General features: G+C 41.5%; 1 protein-coding gene across 1 annotated transcript in view; it reads left to right on the top strand.

Moving 5' to 3' along the window:
- LOC115224807 (F-box only protein 42) overlaps window positions 1-3,101 on the top strand; it is a 4,313-nt gene extending 1,212 nt beyond the window's left edge. The window contains exons 2-3 of the mRNA XM_036513835.1: window positions 2,556-2,792; window positions 3,037-3,101. Of these exons, the coding sequence (XP_036369728.1) occupies window positions 2,556-2,792; window positions 3,037-3,101 (302 nt within the window). The remainder of the gene's footprint in view (window positions 1-2,555; window positions 2,793-3,036) is intronic.
- Window positions 3,102-22,500: the final 19,399 nt, after the last annotated feature.

Here is a 22,500-nt window from a genome sequence, read left to right as displayed (position 1 = left end):
TATATATACATATAAATACACACACAGTCACATGTTTTATTATTATAGCCGATTTTCAGATTTTTTACTGTCTTTTAAAAGGTGCATATTTTGCAAATGAAAAAAAAACCCCAAATCTCTCTCTATATGTATGTGTGTATGATTCTACATTATGCATATATGTATATACACACACACACACACACACACACACACACACACATATATATATATATATTATATATATATATATATATATATATAAATTATTATTAGAGACAAAACCACTATTTTGCAAAACAAACAAGGAAAGACTTAATCAATACATAAAATTTTAATAAATAGATATATATATATATAGTTACATATATCGAGCAATAACCTTTGTACGGTTTCGAAACTGAAGTCGAATCTATTTTCATTGTACCCCCCTCGTTAGGGTGGTTCGTGTCCTCCTTCGTAAATGTAGAGGCATTAAAATCACTACATTTAGTTTCATTTTCGTATTTTATATCTACATTGTGTGTGTGTTATGGTGTTGATAGTACTGTGTAATATCCCTGCTCGTCCCCAGTGGCGGATATAGAAGGTGTGGGGTCGAGGACTGTCCTTGGGTTTCCGTTCCCTACCACCACTCGGCAGACCCAGAAGGAGACGACCAGGACTGGTCCTAGCCCCTTTCCTCGCTTCGCCTCTACTCACGCTACTGGTCAAACCTGACGTAGCTCCTCTATGACTAAACCGACTTCCAGAGAATATGTAGGACTGCTTTTGCTAATGTATAAACCTTCCTTGTTTCACATAGTGTATGTGTGTGCACGTGGTGTGTATGTGTGTGTGAGAGAGGAGGCGCGTGGTCTAGTGGTTAGTGTATTCGGCTCATGTTCGTAGTGTCGTGAGTTCGATTGCCGGCGGCGAGTTGTATCCCTGAGCAAGACACTTTATTTGTCGTTGCTCCTGTCCACTCGGCTTGCAAAAATGAGTTGTAATCTGTAGTTCAATGGTCCAGCCTTTTCACACTGTCATGACAAACCGCCTTGTGAATATCGTTATGGGTACGTGTGTCTGTGGAGTGCTCAGCCATGCGTGTGTGTGTGTGACGATACGCCATAAAGCCAAACCCTTTATGGGCAGGGAACCTAACATAACCCCATAAAAGACCTCTTCGGTCTTGAATGACCATGGAATTGCCCCTAGAAAGTTACCCTTCGAGGCACAAGTCCAGGCAAGTTTGTTTATAAATGACTATCAGTCGCCCATGCTTACCAGCCTCCCCTCTTCATGCCACTGATATTATCCAAGGGAAAGGCAAAGGGGCCGATACAGCTTGGAACCAGTGACGTCACAACTCATTTCTACAGCTGAGTGAACTGGAGCAATGTGAAATAAAGAGTCTTGCTCAAGAACACAACATGCAGCTCGGTCCGGGAATCGAACGCACAATCTCACATTCATAAGCTTGACGCTCTAACCACCGAGCCATGCGCCTTCACGCACGCACATATATTCTTTTACTTGTTTTAGTTATTTTGACTGTGGCCATGTAGGAGCACTGCCTTTTAGTCAAAGAAATCGACTTCTGTATCTTTCACTGAACTGCTAAGTTATGAGGATGTAAACACACCAACATCGGTTGTCAAGCGATGGTTGTGGGACAAACACACACACACCAAGGTGAGTCAAAAAGTAATGCCATTTTGTTTAGGACAGGTACAATACCAACACGGGAACATGTATCATACATCAAAATGAAGCTGGTCCTCTATGGATCACATCCCTACTTCTAAACATAGTCACCGTTTCTCTCAATAGCCCCATAAAATCCCTGCCCCATAAAATTCTGTTGACTGTTCTTCGAGCCACTTCTTCACTACCTCCACACTCACCAGATTTAGCGCCTTCAAGCTATCATCTCTTCAGCGCCACAAAAGAGGGTTTGAGAGGCAAGCATTATTCCAGTGACGAGGAAGTGAAAACTATGAAGAAATTTTACGGGGCAAGGTCACATACTCTCTTTCCAAGGTGAAACATTGCTATTGAGAGAAACGGTGACTATGTTGAGAAGTAAGGATGTGATCCACAGAGGACCAGCTTCATTTTGATGTATGATACATGTTCCTGTGTTGGTAATTATACCTGCCCTAAACAAAATGGCATTACTTTTTGACTCACCCTCGTTCGACAGGCTTCTTTCAGTTTCTTATTTCTTTATTGCCCACAAGGGACTAAACATAGAGGGGGAAAACAAGGACAGAGAAAGGGATTAAGTCGATTACATTGATCCCAGTGCATGACTGCTACTTAATTTATCGACCCCGAACGGACGAAAGGCAAAGTTGACATCAGCGGAATTTGAACTCAGAACATAACGACAGATGAAATACTGCTAAGCATTTCGCCCGGCGTGCTAACATTTCTGACAGCTTGCCGCCTTCACATTTTTGCCTTGTCACATTTTGTGTCATGCTAAATCTCCCTGAGAACTACGTGGTTCTCGGGGAACTACGTGCCTATTAATGTATTTATTGAATCATTTTATTTTTGTCTGAATCACTGATTTTTGTCTTTCCTTTTAGGTGTCATCTATCAGCGTGAACAGAACTTCCACGATGCTATAGCAAGTACTGAAGTGTTGTGGACGAAATTGTTACCAGGGGATGGCCCCACAATCACAGACCGCTATTCTCATTGTGCCTGCTACTATGACAAGTCATTGTACGTTTTTGGGGGTTGCACTTCGACCAACACCACCTTTAATGATCTGTGGGGTTTTGATTTAGCTAGCCGACAGTGGGTGCGACCCCTGGCCATGGGTAAGAATTGCTTTCTCTTCTCCTGTTTCTATATTTTCTTTTTGTGGTTTCTTCGGTTCTTTATCAAACCTTTCCTTACCATAATTCTTATGAAATATATTGCCTCTGTGTTTGTTCTTCATCATCACTTTAATTCGGACATATCCAGCCCAAATATTCTACCTGTTTTATGTTAAAACTGATCAGATCCAACCTCTCACACCTACCCTACAATGTCATTCTAAAAATATATTGGGTTGTCCAGAAAGTGCGTGCCGATTTTTTAAAGGAAAGAAAAAGGTCAGTAAATACATGACATTACATTTTTAATCAACCAAATATGAACCATTTTGTTGCACAATGCATCTCCATCTTTCCTTTAACTTGAAAATACCCTCTTCCCAGAATTGAGGTGGTTTCATGGCAAAGAATTCATCAAGGTATCTTTTTACATCATCCAAGGAATTGAAATTTTTACCATTAAGGCTATTCTGCAGAGACCTGAATAAGTGGAAATCCGAAGGAGCAATATCTGGTGAATATGGTGGGTGAGGCAACACATCCCAGCCGAGCTGCAGCAATTTTTGTCTGGTTCCCAAAGCATCAAGTGTTGAAAATGAACTTTCTTATCTCCCATTTTAAAGGGTTACAGAATTAACACAGGTTATAGGAACATAAATCTTCATCCACGAAAAGACAGCTTAAACTGTGCTCTAAATGAAGGTGTAGTCAAATCCTATTTTATGGACTCAACCATGTTCTCAAATAAGTCGAAAGGTAAGCTACTGTAAATCGGCACGAACTTTCCAGACAACCCAATAGAAACCCACCATTGAAAGTTGGGGGCTATAAGGTAATGCATGATTAATTCGAAGCAATGTGAATAAATAATAAGCATTACATTTGACAAAGTAATCTGTATGCTAAAGGGTTAACTTAGCTATATCCAGCCCAAATCTTCAACGTATCTTATGGTCAGACCAGCCAGCTCTGACCTCTCACAATCACATCATTGAAATCATGAAGTTATAAAATAATGCATGATTAATTTCAAAACAATGTGAATAAATAAGCAGCCTGCTTACCAACCACATGGTTCTAGGTTCAGTCCCACTACATGGCACCTTGGGCAAGTGTCTTCTACTATCGCCTCAGGCTGACTAAAGATTTGTGAGTGGATTTGGTAGATGGAAATCGAGAGAAGTCTGTCGTATATCATCATCATCATCGTTTAACATCCGTTCTCCATGCTAGCATGGGTTGGACAGTTCGACCGGGGATCTGGGAAGCCAGAAGGCTGCACCAGGCTCCAGTCTTATCTGGCAATGTTTCTACAGCTGGATGCCCTTCCTAACGCCAACCACTCCGTGAGTGTAGTGGATATATATATATATACTCTTTTACTTGATTCAGTCATTTGTGGCCATGCTGGAGCACTGCCTTTAGTCGAGCAAATCGACCCCAAGACTTATTCTTTGTAAGCCTAGTACTTATTCTATAGGTCTCTTTTGCCGAACTGCTAAGTTACGGGGGATGTGAACACACCAGCTCCGGTTGTGAAGCGATGTCGGCGGGGACAAACAGCTGAAAAATCCTGTCGAAAGTGACAGAAGTCCAGTGCTGGCCAGCTCTTGTGGTACTGTGGTACTGTCCCACCCATGCTAGCATGGAACACGGATGTCAAATGATGATGATATACAATGGGATTCTTTCAGTTTCTGTCTACCACTACCACTGACAAGGCTTTGGTTGGCCTGAGACTATAGTAGAAGCCATGAGCAGGACTGAACTCAGAACCATGTGGTTGGGAAGTAGGCTTTTTACCATACAGCCACGCCTATGACCATTTATTTTTAGAATGACATCGTAGTGAAGGCAGTGAGCTGGCAGAAATGTTAGCATGCAGGGCAAAATGCTTAGAGGTATTTCATCTATCTTTATATTCTGCATTCAAATTCCACTGAGGTCAAATTTGCCTTTCATCCTTTTGGAGTTGATAAATTGAGTACCAGTTGCATATTAGGTTCGATGTAATCAACTGGCCCCCAAAATTTCGGACCTTGTGCCTAGAGTAGAAAAGAATGGCATTGTAGGCGAGTGTAAGGGGCAGGACCTGGCCAGTCTGAACCTAAAAGAGATTGAATATTTTTGCTGAGTGTGGCTTGTACAAATGCTTAAAGATTAAGGGCTACCCCGGGTGACACATTCTTGTTATGCCACAGCAGTTCATTAACCTAAAGTGCTAGTATAAGTCAGTGAAGTACTGGGGTGGATTTAATTGATAAGTATCCATTTCTCCTTCATTCTACTTGACTGAAATTTTTGAAATCAGTATTGGTTTCAAATTGTAGCACAAGGCCAGCAATTGTGTGAGAGAATACAAGTTGATTACATCAACCCCCCCAGTGCTCAACTGGTACTTATTTTGTTGACCCCCGAGAGGATGAAAGCAAAATCATCCTCGGCGGAGTTTACACTCCAAATGTAAAGAAAGACAAAATGCCATTAAACATTTTGTGTAGCATGCTAATGATTCTGCCAGCTCGTTACCTTAATTATATGTCAATATTATTAATTATGATTATCGCTTATATTGATGATGGTGCAGGCTTGGTTGTGTGGTTAAGAAGCTCATTTTGCAACTATATGGTTCTGGGTTCATTTCCACTGTGTGGCACCTTGGACTTCTATTATATATGTGTCTTCTATTATATATGCGAGTGAATTTGGTAGGTGGAGACTGTGTGGAAGCCCATTGCATGTGTGGCACTGCACAAACGTTAGCAGCACCACTTAAAAGCATCTGAGCAGTGCCACATGAAGGCGCACATATCGTGCCATGTAAATAGCACCCAGTACACTCTGTAAAGTGGTTGGCATTAGGAAGGGCAAACTGGAGTCTGGTGCAGATCCCCCCGGCTTGTCAGCTCTGGTCACACCGTCCAACCCATGCCAGCATGGACACTGAATGTGAAATCACAATGAGAATGATATATTGGGTTGGTGCATAATTATTGTGGATTTTATTTTTCAACAAATTTTATTCAACAAAAACATTTTTAAATGATGGTCTGGCTGTCTGCCAATCAAATGGGAAGCAGTAATTGAAGTAGATGGTGAATATGCTCCGGAATAATCATTTAGAGATGTTTTTGTTACATGTTGTTATTGTTTTTCATCATCATCATCATCGTTTAACGTCCGTTCTCAATGCTAGCATGGGTTGGATGGTTCGACCGGGGATCTGGGAAGCCAGAAGGCTGCACCAGGCTCCAGTCTTATCTGGTAATGTTTCTACAGCTGGATGCCCTTCCTAACGCCAACCACTCCGTGAGTGTAGTGGGTGCTTTTTACGTTGTTGAATAAAATTTGTTGAAAAAAATCCGCAATAATTATGCACTAACCCAATACATACATACATACATAATCGAAATCGAAATCAGATCCAATGACTGGCATCCGTGCTAGTGGAGCGCTAAGAGCACCATCTGAGCATGATCATTGCCAGAGCAGCTAACAGGCTTCCGTGCTGGTGGTATGTAAAAAAGCACCATTCGAGCGTGATCATTACCAGCGTTGCCTTACTGGCACTTATGCACGTAGCAGGTAAAAAATCATTCAAGCGAGGTCATTGCCAGTGCCGCTGGACTGGCTCCTGTGCAGGTGGCACGTAAAAAACACCATTTGAGCATGGCCGTTGCCAGTAGCACATAAAAGCACCCACTACACTCTTGGAGTGTTTGGCGTTAGGAAGAGCATCCAGCTGTAGAAACTCTGCCAGATCAAGATTGGAGCCTGGTGCAGCCATCTGGTTCGCCAGTCCCCAGTCAAATCGTCCAACCCATACTAACATGGAAAGTGGACATTAAACGATGATGATACATACATACATACATACATTTATGTGTGTGTGTGTATAGTGTATTTTTCTCTTATTGGTAGGGGTCAATAAAAAAAAAGGAGTCCATCCAGTGAGGTTTTAAATCTTGCATATATTAAATTATATATAGGTGCATGCATGGCTGTGAGGTGGGAAATTTCCTTCCCAACATCATGGATCCAGGTTCAGTCCCACTGTGTGGCACCTTCGGCAAGTGTCTTCTCCTATAGCCTTGGGCCAACCAAGGCCTTGTAAGTGGATTTGGTAGACAGAAACTGAAAGAAGCCTGTTGTTTATGTGTGTGTGTTTGTCCTCTACCATTGCTTGACAACCGATGTTGGTATTTACATCCTTGTAACTTAGCGGTATGGCAAAAGATTTGGATGGAATAAGTACTCTCTTTACTTGTTTCAGTCATTTGACTGCGGCCATGCTGGAGCACCACCTTTAATCGAGCAACTCGACCCCGGGACTTATTCTTTTGTAAGCCCAGTACTTATTCTATCAGTCTCTTTTGCCGAACTGCTAAGTAACGGTAAGTACCAAGCTTTAAAAAAAACGAAAATGTACTGCAGTTGATTCTTTTGACTAAAAATTCTTCAAGGTGATGCTCCAGCATGGCTGCAGTTTAATGACTGAAACACAAGATGAAAGCTAAATGTGTGTTGGTTTGTTTATATTCTCTGTAACTTAGTGGTTTAGCAAACTAAACTAATAGAATAAATACCAGACTTTAAAAACACTTAAGTACTGGGGCTAGTTTGTTCACTTAAACTCCTCAAAGTGGTGCCCCAGCATGGCCGCAGTCCAATGACTAAAATAAAAAAGTAATGAGGATGACTCCGTGTTAGTATTTTCTCTTGTGACTTATGACTTATACAATGTTTTTTGGTTTCTTTTTGTAATATTTTCCCCTCTCTCTTCTGCCGTCTCTAGGTACTTACCCCTCACCGAAAGCCTGTGCTACTATCGTGGTTTATAAAGATAGCCTGGTATTATTTGGAGGCTGGAGTCACCCAACACCATCACCATTACATCAGGTAAATCTTTTATCCTCATTATTATTATTATTATTATTATTATTATTATTATTATTATTATGGTGGTAAGCTTACAGAATTGTTAGCACACTGGGCAAAGTGCTTAGTGGTATGCAAGCTGGCAGAAACGTTAGCACGCCGGGCGAAATGCTTAGCAGTATTTCGTCTGCGTTACGTTGTGAGTTCGAATTCCGCCGAAGTCGACTTAGCCTTTCATCCTTTCAGGGTCGATAAATTAAGTACCAGTTACGCACTGGGGTCGATGTAATCAACTTAATACCTATGTCTCTCCTTGTTTGTCCCCTCTGTGTTTAGCCCCTTGTGGGTAATAAAGAAAAAAGTATTTCATCTGCCGTTAGGTTCTGAGTTCAAATTCCGCTGAGGTCAACTTTGCCTTTCATCCTTTCGGGGTTGATTAAATAAGTACCATTTACACACTGGGGTCGATGTAATCGACTTAATACTATGTCTGTCCTTGTTTGTCCCCTCTGTGTTTAGCCCCTTGTGGGTAATAAAGAAATAGGTATTTCGTCTGTTTTCACGTTCTTAATTCAAATTCCACTGAGCTCAACTTTGCCTTTCATCCCTTCGGCGTCAATAAATTAAGTACCAGTTACGCACTGGGGTCAATGTAATTGACTAGTCCCCTCCCCACCAAATTTCGGGCCTTGTACCTTTAGTAGAAAGGTTCATTATAAAGGCACTGAACTGGCAGAATCGTCAGCACACCAGGTGAAATGCCTTGTGGCTTTTCGTTTAGCCCGGCATGTGAACGTTTCTGCCAGCTTGCCGCCTCAATAAAATAATAATAATATTCTAAAGCATATGTGGATTGAGTTCTAATCACAGCCTCAGCAAAATCATGTGTGTGTGTGTGTGTGTGTATATATTCTTTTACTCTTTTACTTGTTTCAGTCATTGACTGCGGCCATGCTGGAGCACCACCTTTAATCGAGCAACTCGACCCCGGACTTATTCTTTTGTAAGCCCAGTACTTATTCTATCAGTCTCTTTTGCCGAACTGCTAAGTAACGGTAAGTACCAAGCTTTAAAAAAAACGAAAATGTACTGCAGTTGATTCTTTTGACTAAAAATTCTTCAAGGTGATGCTCCAGCATGGCTGCAGTTTAATGACTGAAACACAAGATGAAAGCTAAATGTGTGTTGGTTTGTTTATATTCTCTGTAACTTAGTGGTTTAGCAAACTAAACTAATAGAATAAATACCAGACTTTAAAAACACTTAAGTACTGGGGCTAGTTTGTTCACTTAAACTCCTCAAAGTGGTGCCCCAGCATGGCCGCAGTCCAATGACTAAAATAAAAAAGTAATGAGGATGACTCCGTGTTAGTATTTTCTCTTGTGACTTATGACTTATACAATGTTTTTTGGTTTCTTTTTGTAATATTTTCCCCTCTCTCTTCTGCCGTCTCTAGGTACTTACCCCTCACCGAAAGCCTGTGCTACTATCGTGGTTTATAAAGATAGCCTGGTATTATTTGGAGGCTGGAGTCACCCAACACCATCACCATTACATCAGGTAAATCTTTTATCCTCATTATTATTATTATATATTATTATTATTATTATTATGGTGGTAAGCTTACAGAATTGTTAGCACACTGGGCAAAGTGCTTAGTGGTATGCGAGCTGGCAGTATTTCGTCTGCGTTACGTTGTGAGTTCGAATTCCGCCGAAGTCGACTTAGCCTTTCATCCTTTCAGGGTCGATAAATTAAGTACCAGTTACGCACTGGGGTCGATGTAATCAACTTAATACCTATGTCTCTCCTTGTTTGTCCCCTCTGTGTTTAGCCCCTTGTGGGTAATAAAGAAAAAAGTATTTCATCTGCCGTTAGGTTCTGAGTTCAAATTCCGCTGAGGTCAACTTTGCCTTTCATCCTTTCGGGGTTGATTAAATAAGTACCATTTACACACTGGGGTCGATGTAATCGACTTAATACTATGTCTGTCCTTGTTGTCCCCTCTGTGTTTAGCCCCTTGTGGGGTAAAAAGAAATAGGTATTTCGTCTGTTTTCACGTTCTTAATTCAAATTCCACTGAGCTCAACTTTGCCTTTCATCCCTTCGGCGTCAATAAATTAAGTACCAGTTACGCACTGGGGTCAATGTAATTGACTAGTCCCCTCCCCACCAAATTCGGGCCTTGTACTTTAGTAGAAAGGTTCATTATAAAGGCACTGAACTGGCAGAATCGTCAGCACACCAGGTGAAATGCCTTGTGGCTTTCGTTTAGCCGGCATGTGAACGTTTCTGCCAGCTTGCCGCCTCAATAAAATATAATAATATTCTAAAGCATATGTGGATTGAGTTCTAATCACAGCCTCAGCAAAATCATGTGTGTGTGTGTGTGTGTGTAATATTCTTTTACTCTTACTTGTTTCAGTCATTGACTGCGGTCATGCTGGAGCACCGCCTTTAGTCGAGCAAATTGACCCCGGGACTTATTCTTGTAAGCCTAGTACTTATTCTATCGGTCTCTTTTGCCGAACCGCTAAGTGACGGGGACATAAACACACCACCATCGGTTGTCAAGCAATGCTAGGGGGACAAACACAGACACACAAACATATACACACGCACTTATATATATATATATTATATATATATTATATATATATATATATATATATATTATATATATACGACAGGCTTCTTTCAGTTTCCGTCTACCAAATCCACTCACAAGGCATTGGTCGGCCCGGGGCTATAGCAGAAGACACTTGCCCAAGGTGCCACGCAGTGGGACTGAACCCGGAACCATGTGGTTGGTAAGCAAGCTACTTACCACACAGCCACTCCTGCGCCTATATATATATAAAAATCCATAAAAACGTTTCAGCCCGAAAGCTGCGGCCATGCTGGGGCACCGCCGTTGAATATGCTACACTAGTATGTGCTACCTCTGATACATGGCACTTGGTCAACATCTGTTGGCTGCATCTGTGTTTCCTGCTGAGAGGTAGGTTCATCTGGAACCCCCGACAAGAAGAGATCAAGTTTAGTTTTAAAGAAACCCCCATCCACACCATGCAGGTCTCTCAGCACTTAGGAAGTATATTGAAGAGCTGTGGTCCCCTGAAACCCAAGCGTTGCAGTATCTGGTCCTGTATTCTGATGGTGATGTTGGGATCTTTGGCACCATGCAGTGGCGCCCTGTTCTGCGGTTGGGGTAAGTTACAATGCCAAAATTCGGAACAAGGCCCTCCAGGATTTTCCAGATGTATTTCAATCTCTTCCACCTTTGCTCCAGTTTTAATACTTTCAGTCTTTCCCAGTAGCTGATATGTTGCATTGAGACGATCTTCTTAGTGTAGCTTCGTGGATTACTTCAGTTCTGCTGTTAACTTATATTGTGTGGTAACCATAGTTGGGAGCAGTAGTCCAAGCGGACTATATATATATATATATATATATATGTATATATATATATATATATTATATGATAGTATAAAGTGTAACCCACTATGGGATATCATTTATCCAATATATCCAATTTACCATAGTTGGGAGCAGTAGTCCAAGCAGACTATATATATATATATATATATATAGTATAAAGTGTAACCCACTATGGGATATCATTTATCCAATATACTGCCAGTGAAGTACCCAAAAGGCTAATACATAAATGCTTACAATTGCAATACAATTAGTTCATTTATTGTATTATATGAGCGAAGGTAAAATGTTTTACCTCAAATTCATACGATGTATATTGTTTTATTCTGTTGGATTTGGATGTTCCTATTTAATTAGTTAATAAATTGTATGAATTGATATTATCTGTAATTTGATGATTGAAAGGAATCTATTCCTCCATTTTCTTATTTTGTATATATATATATGAAAGAATGGAGTTGAACGACGAATTAACAAAATTCCTTTATTTTCGACATATGTTTCGAAGGCTGCATATTCCTAATTGCGAAGGAATAAGGACTATATTATGCCGCTTTCTCATCAGGAAAAGCACTATGGGCTCCGTGTGAGCAGTCATCTAAAAGTTTTTTGTGCATCTTGATGTTGACATAAGTTCCTTGTTTTCCTGATGAGAAAGCGGCATAATATACTCCTTATTCCTTCGCAATTAGGAATATGCAGCCTTCGAAACATATGTCGAAAATAAAGGAATTTTGTTAATTCGTCGTTCAACTCCATTCTTTCATATATTTATATTTAAAAAAAAACATTTAAATTTCCACACGAAAGCACGTAACTTCAAACGTGTCTTCTCTGATGTGAATTTTCTACCCAGGTATCGGTTAACCGAATTATCCATAACAAGATAATTCATTCAACTACTCAAATATTTATATATATATATATATAAATATTTTTTTTTTCTCTCTCCAGGCAGCTTGTTTCTTCAACGAACTCCATATATACACACCTTCTACGAACCAATGGACATGTGTAACATCCCGCAACCTCCCACAATCCGTCGCTGGTCACTCAGCTTCCATAATAAAGGACACGATGATTGTCTTTGGTGGTTCACATTTTCCTGGAACTGGGTATGTACACTGGCGGCACTTGTTGTTGTTGATTGTGTGGTGGTGGTGGTGTTGTTGTTGGTGATGGTTGTAGTAGTCAGGGTGTTGATGGCTGTGTTACTAACCCTAACCCTTACTCTAAGTTTCGGGGACGTAAACACACCAGCATCAGTTGTCAAGCGATGTTGTGGGGGACAAACATAGACATACACACACACACATATGCATATATACAATGGGCTTCTTTCAGTTTCCATCTACCAAATCCACTCACAAGGCTTTGGTTGGCCCGAGGCCATAGTAGAAGACACTTGCCCAAGGTGCCACGCAGTGGGACTGAACCCAGGCCCATGTGGTTGGTAAGCAAGCTACTTACCACACAATCGTCGACTGGTTTGTTGTGGTGTTGGTAGTTGTGGTTGTAATGGTGTCAGTGTTGATGATGATAATGGTGGTTGTGATTGTGATGGTAGTGGTGGTTGATGGTTTGGTTGGTTGTGGTGGGAGCAGTGATTGTGTTGGTGGTTGTGGTGGGAGCAGTGATTGTGTTGGTGGTTGTGGTTTCTATGCTTTGTGGTTTTTTTTTACAACAGATGTTTTTCACTATGAAATTTGTACATTGTTCTCTATACTTCGCTCGCACTCCCCGCCCTCACTCACTCTCCCCGCCCTCACTCACTCTCCCCGCCCTCACTCACTCTCCCCACCCTCACTCACTCCCACCCCACCGTCACCCACACTTTCCATCCTCACACTCTCCACTCTTTACTCACAGTTAGACTCTCCACACATTCCCTCACTCTCCACTCGTTCTCTCATACTCTGCCAAGCACATTACTTCCTTCCATGACCACCTCTTCGTTCCCTCTCTTAATCACTTAATCATGTTGAAATGTTTCTTTCTGCAGGTCCAATGATGTTTGGTTGTTTGACTTTCTCGAACAAGACTGGCGCCGGATAGAAATTAATGGACCGAAACCGAGCCCCCGTTATGGCCAGTCACAGGTAAACGTTTCCCCTAACCATTTACATCGTACTTTACATCGGAGGCGCAATGGCCCAGTGGTTAGGGCAGCGGACTCGCGGTCATAGGATCACGGTTTCGATTCCCAGACCGGGCGTTGTGAGTGTTTATTGAGCGAAAACACCTAAAAGCTCCACGAGGCTCCAGCAGGGGATGGTGGTGATCCCTGCTGTACTCTTACTCACACCAAACTTTCTCTCACTCTTACTTCCTGTTTCTGTTTGTACCTGTATTTCAAAGGGCCGGCCTTGTCACTCTCTGTGTCACGCTGAATATCCCCGAGAACTACGTTAAGGGTACACGTGTCTGTGGAGTGCTCAGCCCTACACGTTAATTTCACGAGCAGGCTGTTCCGTTGATTCGGATCAACCGGAACCCTCATCGTCGTAACCGACGGAGTGCTTCCACTTTCACACATCGTATTTTAAATATAAAACAAAAAACAAAAAAATCTGAACTTGCTTGGCTTGCAATCGTAGGGTCATGAGTTCAGTTCCTGGTGGTGTGTTGTATCCTTGAGCAAGACTCTTTATTTCATCTTGTTCCAGTCCACTCAGCTGGCAAAAACGAGTGGTACCTGTATTTCAAAGGGCCAGCCTTGTCGCACTGTGTGTCACACTGAATCTCCCTGAGATGTATATGAAGGGGTACGTGTGTCTGTGGAATACTCAGCCACTTGCATGTTCATCTCACGAGCAGGCTGTTCTGTTGCTTGGATCAACTGGAACAATCATCGTTGTAAAGTAATGGAGTGCCCCAATTTTTAAATGTGGTCAGTTGCAGGTACACTTCTGTCCTCTCTCTCTCTCTTCCTTCTCCTTTACCTCTCTGTCTCTCTCTCTCCCCACCTTTGTGTCCTGCTGCCTTCTACATATGATAATTGTATGATTTTATATATATATATATATATATATGTATATTGTTGTATTTCTGAATGGTCATTTTGCCAGTTTAGCCAATAAAAACACACGCACTATATATTTGGTGTTACTTTGCTTCAGTATTATTTATTTTTTACATTAATCTTAATCTTATTTCGGCCAGAGTTCTTTCGTCACACTCCTGTGACCACATCAGTGGTCCTTTGTTTTCTTCTTTCTTATTTGTGTGTCTCTCCTTACTAACCGTCAGCCATTTTGTATTTCTATTGTATGTCTTCATTTGCGCATGCTTATATCTCTATGTGTGTCTATGTTTATTTAGTGTGTGTATGTGGGGGGGATGCCTGTAATATTTGTATCTTCTGTTTATATATGTTCATGTAATTTGTATTGGCTAAACTGGCAATATGACCATTCCGAAATATAACAATATCTGTTTCAACACACGACTTCACATAAAAAAATCTTGCACAACAAATATTTAAATATATATATATATACACACACGCATGTGTGTGGCTGTGTGGTTAGAAAATTTGCTTCCAACCACATAGTTTAGGGTTCAGCCCTAATGTCCAGCCCCTTGGCAAGTGTCTTCTGTTATAGCCCCAAAGTTTTGTGAGTGCATTTCATAGACAGAAAGTGGAAGACACCTGCGGTGTGTGTGGGTGTATGTGTGTTTTTTAGGAGGCACAAGCACTTATACACACATGTACACATATGATGGTAACTTCCACCTACCAAATTCAGTCGCAAGGTTTCGGTCAGCCCAAGGCTATAGCAGAAGACATTTGCCCAATGTGCCACGCAGTGGGACTGAACCCGAAACCATATGGCTGAGAAACAAGCTTCCTAACCACATGTCCATGCCTGCCATACATGTGTGTGTGTGTGTGTGTGCATATTCTTTTATTCTTGTGTCACTCATTTGACTGCAGCCATGCTGGAGCACTGCCTTTAGTCAAAGAAATCGACCCCAGAACTTATTCTTTGTAAGCCCAGTAGTACTTATTCTATTGGTATCTTTTGCTGAACCGCTAAGTTATGGAGACGTAAACACACCAACATCTGTTATTAAGCGATGGTTAGGGGGACAGACACACAGACACACACACACACACACATATATATATAATACAAATAAGAAAATGGAGAAACAAATTTAGTTTGTTTATCAACTTTCGGATATTAGAATGTTGAATTATTTATTCATTTAACAAAATAAGAACCTTAATAGCATACATATCATCATCATCATCGTTTCGTCTCATTCTCATGCTAGCATGGGTTGGACGGTTCGACCCGGGATCTGGGAAGCCAGAAGGCTGCACCAGGCTCCAGTCTTATCTGGCAATGTTCTACAGCTGGATGCCTTCCTAACGCCAACCACTCCGTGAGTGTAGTGGGTGCTTTTTACGTGCCACCTGCACAGGTGCCAGGCGAGTCTGCACGGCCACGGTCGATTGGTGTTTTTATGTGCCACCGGCACGGAAGCCAGTCGAGGCGGCGCTGGCATCGGCCACAAGTCGGATAGTCTTTTATACGTACCACCAGGGACCCACGGGACCGATCCTGGCTGGTTCAATTCGATTTCAATACATATAAGATAAGAATACAAATTATAAAAATCATTTATGTATGAAGAATCTAGGTACTTTACCAGCAGTATATTGGATAAATATGTGTTGCTTACAGATGAGGACAGCTGTGTGAAAAACTGTCATGCCCTAGCAGTAGAGGGAACCTATGGAAGAGGTAGACCCAGGAAGACCTGGGATGAGGTGGTGAAGCACGATCTTTGAACATTGGGCCACACAGAGGTGATGATGAGTGACCAAGACCTTTGGAGATATGCCGTGCTTGAGAAGATCTGGCAAGCCAAGTGAGACTGTAACTGTGGCCTAAGCCAGTGCAGCATAATCGGCCCATTAAGAGTACCCTTCAATCATTGGACAATGAACTGTGCTTGCGAAGATCTGTTGAGTGAAGTTGTCATTGCCGTGGCTGATGCCAGTAGTGCCTGACTGGCACCCATGCTGGTGGCACATAAAAAGCACCATTCACACATGGTTGATGCTAGTGCCGCCTGACTGGTCCTGTGCCACTGGTATGTAAAAAGCACCATTTGAGCATAGTCGATGCCAGCACCGCCTGACTGGCTCCTGTGCCAGTAGTACATAAAAAGCACCCACTACACTCGGAATGGCTGGCATTAGGAAGGGCATCCAGCTGTAGAAATTGTACCAGATCAGATTGAAGCCTGGTGCAGCCTCCTGGTTTTTGCCAGTCCTCAGTCAAACGTCCAACCCATGCCAGCATGGAAAGCGGACGTTAAAAGATGATGATGATGATAATACATCCATAATGACTATATGCCCTGTAGTGTTTGATCAGAGGTTAAAGATGGAAGAGAATTAATTCTGTAATGCAATTATTTTATTGTTCCAGTCCCAATTTGAATTCCAACTGTTGGCCATTTGTCCCAAAGTTCTTATCTCGACATAAAATCAATGAAGCAAATGTCATTTATCTCCTCCTTGTTCTCTGGCATCATCTGATAAACACCGACCAAGATGGCATGAATCAAACAAACTTTACCTGCTAGAAATAGCAACCCAAATCCTTTAAATCGGATCCCAATGCTCGATGTTCAAGAACCGAATGAAGGGGATTTGGTTTCAATCCCAGGATCGTCCTGATTCCACAAAGGTATAACGTGTCTATGTAAAGCAAATGTAGACTGAAATACCAGGGTCTCAGACGGACAGACAGAATTTTGCTTTTATTATTATAGATATATCAATAGTGTTTGTGTTTCCATAGTAGATATATCCCATCTCTATATCTAACTCTGATCCCAATAATCAATCTCTCTCTTTTACTCTTTTACTTGTTTCAGTCATTTGACTGCGGCCATGCTGGAGCACCGCCTTTTAATCGAGCAAATTGACCCCGGGACTTATTCTTTTGTAAGCCCAGTACTTATTCTATCGGTCTCTTTTGCCGAACCGCTAAGTAACGGGGACATAAACACACCAGCATCGGTTGTCAAGCAATGCTAGGGGGACAAACACAGACACACAAACACACGCACGTATATATATATATATATATATATACATATATACGACGGGCTTCTTTCAGTTTCCGTCTACCAAATCCACTCACGAGGCTTTGGTCGGCCCGAGGCTATAGTAGAAGACACTTGCCCAAGGTGCCACGCAGTGGGAATGAACCTGGAACCATGTGGTTGGTAAACAAGCTACTTACCACACAGCCACTCCTACATATATATAAAGGGCTTCTTTCAGTTTCCGTCTACCAAATCTACTCACAAGGCTTTGGTCGGCCCGAGGCTATAGCAGAAGACACTTGCCCAAGGTGCCACGCAGTGGGACTGAACCCGGAACCATGTGGTTGGTAAACAAGCTACTTACCACACAGCCACTCCTGCGCCTTGTAATTGCTGATTTATTAATCTTTATCTCATGCCTTCACTCTTTCTCTCTTATCTATTTCAGATTGTCCTGAGTCACAAACACATTCTTATCCTTGGTGGCTGTGGTGGGCCAAATCAGGTATTTCTATTAATCATCATTATTAGTATTATTATTACTACACTCACGGAGTGGTTGGCATTAGGAAGGGCATCCAGCTGTAGAAACATTGCCAGATAAGACTGGAGCCTGGTGCAGCCTTCTGGCTTCCCAGATCCCCGGTCAAACCGTCCAACCCATGCTAGCATGGAGAATGGACGTTAAACGATGATGATGATGATGATTATTAAGGGAATGAGCTGACAGGCAAAATACATTGTTGTATTTTGTCCAGCTTTACATTCCGGGTCCTTTCAGGGTGGCTAAAATAAGTACTGGTGAAGCATTGGTGTCTAATGTAATCATCTTACTTCCTGTCTTGAAATTTGAAGCCATCATTATTATTGAAACCCCCTTCAGTCATGACTGACCGTGGGATTGCACCTAGAAAGTTACCCTACCAGGTACAAGTCCGGGCAAGGTTGTTTATGGAAGACCAGCAGTCGCCCATGCATACCAGCTTCCCCTCTCCACGCCACCGGTGTTATCCAAGGGAAAGGCAAAATGGGCCGATATAGCTTGGCACCTGTGACGTCGCAACTCATTTCTGCAGATGAGTGAACTGGAGCAACGTGAAATGAAGTGTCTTGCTCAAGAACACAACACTCAACCCGGTCCAGGATTTGAACTCACAACCTCACGATCGTAAGCTCGACGCTCTAACCACTGAGCCATGAACCTTCATTATTATCATTATCGTTGTTATTATTATTGTTAAGGCAGCAAGCTGGTAGAATCGTTAGCACACCAGGTGAAATACTTAGCGGTATTTCATCTATCTCTATGTTCTGAATTCAGATTCCTCCGAGGTCGACTTTGCTTTTCATCTTTTCTGGGTTGATAAATTGGGGTCAATTAAATTGACTAGTCCCCTCCCCCAACATTTCAGGCCTTGTACCTATTGTAGAAAGGATTATTATCATCATCATCATCATTATATTGTTAAGGTGGCAAGCTGGTAGAATCATTAACATGCCAGACAAAATGCCTAGTGGCATTTTGTCCATCTTTATGTTCAGAGTTCAAATTCCATCAATGTTGACCTTGCCTTTTATCCTTTTGGGATAATGAAATAAGTACCAGTTGTAAAATGGGATCAGTGTAATCGACTAGTTTCCTTACCGTCAAAATTTCAGTCCTTGTGCCTTTAGTAGAAAGGTTCGAATAATAATTCCACTTGACATTACGTTACTTAGCCTGTTGGTAACACTTTCACATGATTAGAGAAAAAGAGGGAGAGAGAAGTGTCCATGATGTGAGGTAGAGGGAATGTAATAGTAATGCTTTCAAGTGATTAGTTAAAGGGAAAAGGAGAGAGAAAAAGTGTCCATGATGTATGGTAGGGGGAATGTAATGTTTATTACATGGTTAAAAAAGATGAAGGTAGTGATATAGAGGAAGAGAGTTAGAAATATAATTTTAGCTGAGGGATGTGGTTAAAGAAAGGCAGAGAGAGAGAGGGGGTGGAGCGATACTGGTGCGTGGATAGTGAAAAGTGTATTTTTTAAAAAAAATTGCTAACCAACCACATGGTTCCGGGTTCAGTCCCACTGCGTGGCATCTTGGGCAAGTGTCTTCTGCTATAGCCCCGGGCCGACCAATGCCTTGTGAGTGGATTTGGTAGACGGAAACTGAAAGAAGCCTGTCGTATATATGTATATATGTAGATATTATATATATATATTATATATATATATATATATTATATATATTATATATGTGGTGTGTGTGTGTCTGTGTGTTTGTCCCTCTAGCATTGCTTGACAACCGATGCTGGTGTGTTACGTCCCCGTCACTTAGCGGTTCGGCAAAAGAGACCGATAGAATAAGTACTGGGCTTACAAAGAATAAGTCCCGGGTCGATTTGCTCGACTAAAGGCAGTGCTCCAGCATGGCCGAGTCAAATGACTGAAACAAGTAAAAGAGTAAAAGAGTATAAGTACAATTCCGTGTGAAATATACACACACCTATTTATGTGGCAGATATATGCAATTTAAGTAAAGGTTATAATATGTACAGGATATTTTTATTGTTTGGTGGGAAAATGGAAAAATAAGTGTGAATATTTTATGAGTGTTGTGTATCAAGTCTATGAAATTGAGCATAAAGTGTCTAACCCTTTTGTTACTGTATTTATTTTGAGACGCTTCGTGTTTCTTTCAATATTCACAGAATTAAAGGTAAAACTATTGGGTTATTTCTGGAAACTTCATCTAAAAAACCTGAAAACATAATCTGTGTTGCATCAACATGATGATTACTTAATGGAACCGGCTTTGGCTCTGAGTACTAATGTCTTGTTTCCATAAGTTCCGAATTAAAATCTTGCACCAAACCTTAATCACAATTTATGCTCCTAACACTAGCTGAATGATAATTAAGTTATTTTACTAAATTCTTGGTTAGATTTAAAGTAATTGAAAGAAATGCAGAGCATCTCAACAGAAATATGGTAACAAAAGGGTTAAAGTGATCTAAATTAACCCTTTCATAACCAACCTGGCTGAAACCACTTCTGGCTCTGAGTACAAATGTCTTGCTTTCATAAGTTTTGAATTAAAATCTTCCATTAAACCTTGGTCACAATCTATGTTCCTAACACTAGCTTCATGATAACTAAGTTTCTACAGCTGGATGCCCTTCCTAATGCCAACCACTCCGTGAGTGTAGTGGGTGCTTTTTACATGCCACCTGCACTGGTGCCAGGCGAGGCTGGCATCGGCCACGGTCGGATTGGTGCATTTTACGTGCCACCTGCACGGAAGCCAGTCGAGGCGGCACTGGCTTTGGCCATTATTCGGATAGTGCTTTTTAGGTATCTCCAGTCCAGAGGTCCTGGCATCTGCCGGGTGCCAGTTATTTTACTAAATTCTTTGTTATATTTAAAGTAATTGAAAGAAACACAGAGCATCTCAACAGAAATACAGTAACGAAAGGGTTAAAGCACCTTCCCTATTGGGAGTTTTAAATTGTTTAATTTTTAATCGTTATATATATTGTTTACACATTGTAAAACCAATTGTATCGTCCTGTTTTTATCTTTTATGTTGTTGTATGTGTTTTAATGTAATTTTATGTAAGCCCTTGTGGCCAATGAATGAATTAATTATTATTAAGGTGGCAAGCTGGCAGAATTAGCATGCCAGGTGAAATCTGAGCGGTATTTCGTCTGTCGTTACGTTCTGAGTTCAAATTCCGCCGAGGTCGACTTTGCCTTTCATCCTTTCGGGGTCGATAAATTAAGTACCAGTTACGCACTGGGGTCGATGTAATCGACTTAATCCATTTGTCTGTCCTTGTTTGTCTCTTTTGTGTGTAGCCCCTTGTGGGTAGTAAAGAAATAGGTATTTTGTCTACCGCTACGTTCTGAGTTCAAACTCTGCCATGGTCGACTTTGCCTTTTATCCTTTCAGGACCAATTGAATAAGTACCAGTTGATTACTGGGGTTAATGTAATTGACTTAATCCTTTGCCCAAATTTCAGGCCTTGTACCTACAGTAGAAAAGATTATTATTATTATTAGGTTGCAAATTGGCAGAATCTTTAGCACAATGGAGAAAATGTTTGGCAGCATTTTTCGTTTTATATTCTAAGTTCAAATTCCGTATCCTTTCAAGGTCCATAAAATAAGTACCAGTTATACACTGAGGTCAATGTAATTGACTTACACCCCACCCATCCCTGTGAAATTTCAAATTTCATGCCTATAGTAGAAAGGATTATTTCTATTATTGTCATTAAGGCGACGAGCTGGCAGAGTCGTTAAGATGCCAGACAAAGTGCTTGGCAGTATTTCGCCCGTCACTACGTTCTGAGTTCAAATTCTGCCGACGTCAGCTTTACCTTTTGGGGTCAATAAAATAATTACCAGTTGAACACTGGGGCCCAGATAATCGACTCATCCTCTCCCCAAAAATTGCTGCCCTTGTGGCAAAACTTGAAACCACTATTATTATTATTATTATTATTATTATTATTAGGTGGTGAGCGCATCAGGCACAGTGCTTAGTGGCACTTCTAACTTCTTGTGTTCAGAGCTCAAATTTTGTTGAGATCAACTTCACCTTTCATACTTTTGTCTATCAAATCCGCTCCTTATGTGTGTACTTGACGACAGTCGGAAACTAAATGAAGCCCATTGTGTCTGTTTGTCTTTGCACCCCTCCCTACTTCTCACCCAATTGATGGTATTGACTAACCCCACCCTCCTTAAAATTGCTGGCCTTGTGCCAAAATTAGAAAGAACTGTGAGAGCAGATTTCCCCCTTCTCCCTACAAGGTGTCTGTGCGTCCGTCCCTCACCCAGCAAATGTCTGTGTCTTTATTCAGTGCTTCCAAATTCTCTTTGCAGATCTTCAATGATGCGTGGCTGTTGGTTATGGAATCGAAGGATGATTTCCATTGGGAAGAGATCCGAGTCCTGCAGACGGAGTACAGTGCACCACAGCTGTGGTGTCATCCAGCATGTAAGGTAGGTAGTGCTTGTTAGGTTATCACCACCACCTATGTCATCTCTACCACCACTATCACCATGCAGGAGTGGCTGTGTGGTAAGTAGCTTGTTTACCAACCACATCGTTCCGGTTCAGTCCTACTGCATGGCACCTTGGGCAAGTGTTTTCTACTATAGCCTCGAGCCGACCAAAGCCTTGTGAGTAGATTTGGTAGACGGAAACTGAAAGAAGCCCATCGTATATATATATATATTATACATATATATGTGTGTGCGTGTATGTTTGTGTGTCTGTGTTTGTCCCCTAGCATTGCTTTGAAACGATGCTGGTGTGTTATG

Source organism: Octopus sinensis, linkage group LG26, assembly GCF_006345805.1.
Source record: "Octopus sinensis linkage group LG26, ASM634580v1, whole genome shotgun sequence".
NCBI classification, from domain to species: Eukaryota; Metazoa; Mollusca; class Cephalopoda; order Octopoda; family Octopodidae; genus Octopus; species Octopus sinensis.
The sequence above is the reverse complement of the archived record's forward strand: the minus strand, read 5'-3'. Positions and strand labels throughout refer to the sequence as shown.